Raw genomic sequence first — 3,821 nt, forward strand, 5'->3', positions numbered from 1 at the left:
TTTAGATTTTTAATAATTGATTTAGGAAAAAGAAAATATATAAACAAATTCTAAACAGGACGTGTCCTATTAGATTAGTAGTGTCATCCAATCTATCCTTATAGCCTGATCTATTTATATGTTAGATAATTTATTTTAGATCAAAACTATATGTAATTAATATAACTGTTAAAGTATATACGAGTGATATTCTTATACGCTAATTTGATGAAAAAAAATGTAAAAGGACCTAATATTCTATAACTCATTACATTTGTTGGAATATTTATTAAAACAGTTCCTATTAAAAAAAATGTCTACAAAAATGATCACTCAGACCTACAAAATGGTCCCTATTTTAATAGAAATTTACTAATTTAGAGAAGAGGTCCTACATACTACATAGACAACAAATTACAAAAAGGGTCCATGTAATTTACCAAATAGGTACCTGTGTAGAATTATTTTTACAGGAATTGTCTTTATATTTTAAATAGTTATAGAAATGGTCCCTTTCTAATAATAAATTTATAGAAATAATTTCTATGTTTCATAAAACTATGGATATGGTGTCTGCCTATTAGAAAATTTACATAAATGGTACACAATTATAAAAATATTTTATGTTTTCCATAAAGTTATCCTGTCAAAAGCAAAATTATAGAAATTATCCTTATGTTTCACAAAACTAGAGAAATGATCACAATCTAATAACAAACTTATAGAAAATTTTTATGGAAATATAAGACTAATAAAACTGGAACAATGCAACCACACTAGTCTTTATTTATTTGACCAAATTAAATTTTAATCACAAAGAGCAATCTGAAGATTCTAAAGGTTTATATATAAATGTTTGGGGTTTTAAATGAAACTTTGTCCCAAAATTCTTTTTAAAAACTCTCAAGTCTCAACGGAGGCGGGGGTTTATGCCTGCTTTGATGCGAGCTTCTATCGGAGGGTGTCTAGTTTTGACAGATTTCGCTCCTATAATAGAAATGATTTCCAGGTAATTTTACGCTGCTAATATCGTTTTATCAAAAAGATATAATCTTGTACACTGACACTGAAATTATATGAATCATTGCCGAGTACATTTTTTTTTCTTCATGTTTTTGTTATTGGCTATATCTAGTATTATGTATTTTGATTATTTTCACATCTTTTTTTGTGATCCCATAACCTATTTTGGTTATATGAATAGAATGCTGTCCCAAGTTTCGATGTTTAAGAGTTGCAGTCCAGGTGTTCGATGTTTTGTCTGAGTGAACAAGTGGCTGTGAAACTTGTATCGAGTAATCAAGTTTTTCTTATATACATTCAAGAGCTCCAATAAAGCTTAAATTGGTAACCTACACGAATGTTATGCCACCTCGAAGCATCATAAATTAGTAAATATGTGGTCACGTTGCAAGAACCCTCTTCATTATTTGGAGGCTTTACAAAAGTGCTCAAAATCGCCATGGATTCTCCAGATTTCAAGATTTTCAGATACCCCTTTCAAAAAACCAAAGCTTGCACCCCTACAGGTTCCTCTTTTACCCCTATTCCTTATGAACAAGTGTAACAACCGCTTTTCAACTTCATTTACATAATCATTTTCCTATCCTCACATTACTTTCTCTACACTTTTTTCTTTTTCTTTTTTTTAATTTGTATTTTCTACTGTTGAAGGAGCGTAGAATGATAGACTGTCGCCGGCTGTGGGCCAAAGGAGGAGATGGCGGCAATGGTTGCTTTAGCTTCCACCGGAGCCGCCATGACCGCCGTGGCAGACCTGATGGTGAGTAATTAATTTGGTTGTATTCAAATGATACAAGAAATAGCAATTTAATTTCCATTTTTTCTTTGAAATATTTCCCATTTATAGCAAGTTAACTAGTTTTCAGGTCATGTCATTGTCCAGATTGGATGTTCACATGTAAAATAATGCTGACGTGGCTATAAACCCTAATCTTAAAATGTGTCATGTAGGTGGCAATGGTGGAAGAGGTGGAGATGTGATACTAGAATGTTCACCAACAATATGGGATTTAAGCAGCCTACAACATCACATTGTTTGTTAAATTTTCCCTATTTTTCTTATTAATTTTCACTTTCACCCAAATATGAAGTCAACCATTTTATTATATTTTACAGAATGCAAAAAAAGGAGGACATGGAGCTTCAAAAAACATGATAGGAAGCCGAGGAGACGACAAGGTCATAATTTACTTTCATGTTTTTATTATTTTCCCTTCACATTTTTCAACAAATAAAAAAATATAATAATATTTTCAGGTTGTTCTAGTACCTGTTGGCACTGTACTTCATCTTGTTGAAGGTGAGATGCCATCTGTAGTTCAAAAAGTACAATCTACACCTTTGAACCCTTGGGAGATTCCCGATAATACCCTCGAGTCTACCCAACATGCCACATGTCATCAATCCAATGGAAGTTCCATTGAGATAGTAAAACCAAAGGATTCAGAAAGCTTCAGTTTTTGGAATCAAGAAACTATCAACATATGGGAAGCTCGAGTTACCAACAATGGTGGATCTGAAGAAGAAGAAGAAGAAGAAGAAGAAGAAGAAGAAGAAGAACATATTGAGTACAACGTTGCTGAGTTGACCGAACCCGGTCAACGCATAATCATTGCTCATGGTGGAATTGGTGGTTTAGGCAATATCTCTCTCTCAAAGCCTTTTAAAAATTCCAAGAAAGATGAAAAAGTCAACAACTTTGACTCTCAAGAAACCGAAAACGAAAACAACCCGTCACACACAAACGGGTCGCCCGGGTCCGAATCCGTTTTAATACTCGAACTCAAAAGCATTGCTGACGTGGGTCTTGTGGGGATGCCAAACGCGGGTAAAAGTACGCTTTTAGGAGCTTTATCAAAAGCCCAACCGAAAATAGGGCATTACGCGTTCACAACTTTGAGACCTAATTTAGGAAATTTAACATACGATGATTTGTCAATCACTGTGGCTGATATTCCCGGACTTATAAAAGGGGCCCACGAAAACCGTGGACTCGGGCATGCTTTTTTGAGGCATATAGAACGGACTAGGGTTCTTGCTTATGTTCTTGACTTAAGTGCGGGGTTAGATGGTAGAAAAGGGGTCCCACCATGGGAGCAATTGAGGGATTTGATAATGGAGCTTGAGTTTTATCATGAGGGTTTGTCGGGTCGACCCGCATTGATTGTGGCTAATAAGATTGATGAGATTGGGGCTGATCAAGTGTATGATGAGTTGAGGAGAAGGGTGAATGGTGTGAAGATGTTTCCGGTTTGTGCTGTTCTTGAAGAAGGTGTTGGAGAGTTGAAAGATGGGCTTAGGATGCTTGTGAGTGGTGAGGAGTTGAGTGGAGTGACATTGGATGAGATTGATGTTGACTAGAATGTGGGCCCTATCCTGTCATGTTACATGACATGTCACTGATAATGAGTTAACTTATGCCAAGTCATCAAGAATCATAGCTTAATTTTGTTGTTAAACATATTTGCAACTAAGTTGAGTGACCCAACAACTAAGTTCTCTCACATATGAAAAGAAAAAGAAGTGAATGTCCTCTTTATGCTGTCATAGAAAATAACCATATGAAACTTGTGTGGTGAAGTTATGGCCCTCAAAATCCACTTCTGAGAACAATTTGCATTTCAATCCATATGGTTTTACTTGACAGATTATGGATGACATATCTGTCATAATTTTTATATTTTTTTCGGTTGTATAGTTGAACAAACAAATTTATTGATTGTATACTTCGTTTTTATAACTATATCGAAATTAAGTTAATAAATTATAATGATAAAATGTTAAAAAAAAGTATAAACATACAAAAACATTTGATTTTT

The 3,821-nt window shown here is 34.3% G+C and overlaps 1 protein-coding gene across 1 annotated transcript; it reads left to right on the forward strand.

Moving 5' to 3' along the window:
* The first annotated feature begins 867 nt into the window (after positions 1 to 867).
* Positions 868 to 3,461, forward strand: LOC145013080 (GTP-binding protein Obg/CgtA). The gene is made up of 6 exons (XM_078971886.1): positions 868 to 988; positions 1,184 to 1,508; positions 1,654 to 1,762; positions 1,954 to 2,036; positions 2,119 to 2,181; positions 2,260 to 3,461. Exons 2-6 carry the CDS (start codon positions 1,377 to 1,379, stop codon positions 3,361 to 3,363), a joined length of 1,491 nt encoding a protein of 496 aa, XP_078828012.1. The 5' UTR covers positions 868 to 988; positions 1,184 to 1,376; the 3' UTR covers positions 3,364 to 3,461.
* Positions 3,462 to 3,821: the final 360 nt, after the last annotated feature.

Source organism: Lactuca saligna, chromosome 8 (genome assembly GCF_052625555.1).
Source record: "Lactuca saligna cultivar CGN05327 chromosome 8, ASM5262555v1, whole genome shotgun sequence".
NCBI classification, from domain to species: Eukaryota; Viridiplantae; Streptophyta; class Magnoliopsida; order Asterales; family Asteraceae; genus Lactuca; species Lactuca saligna.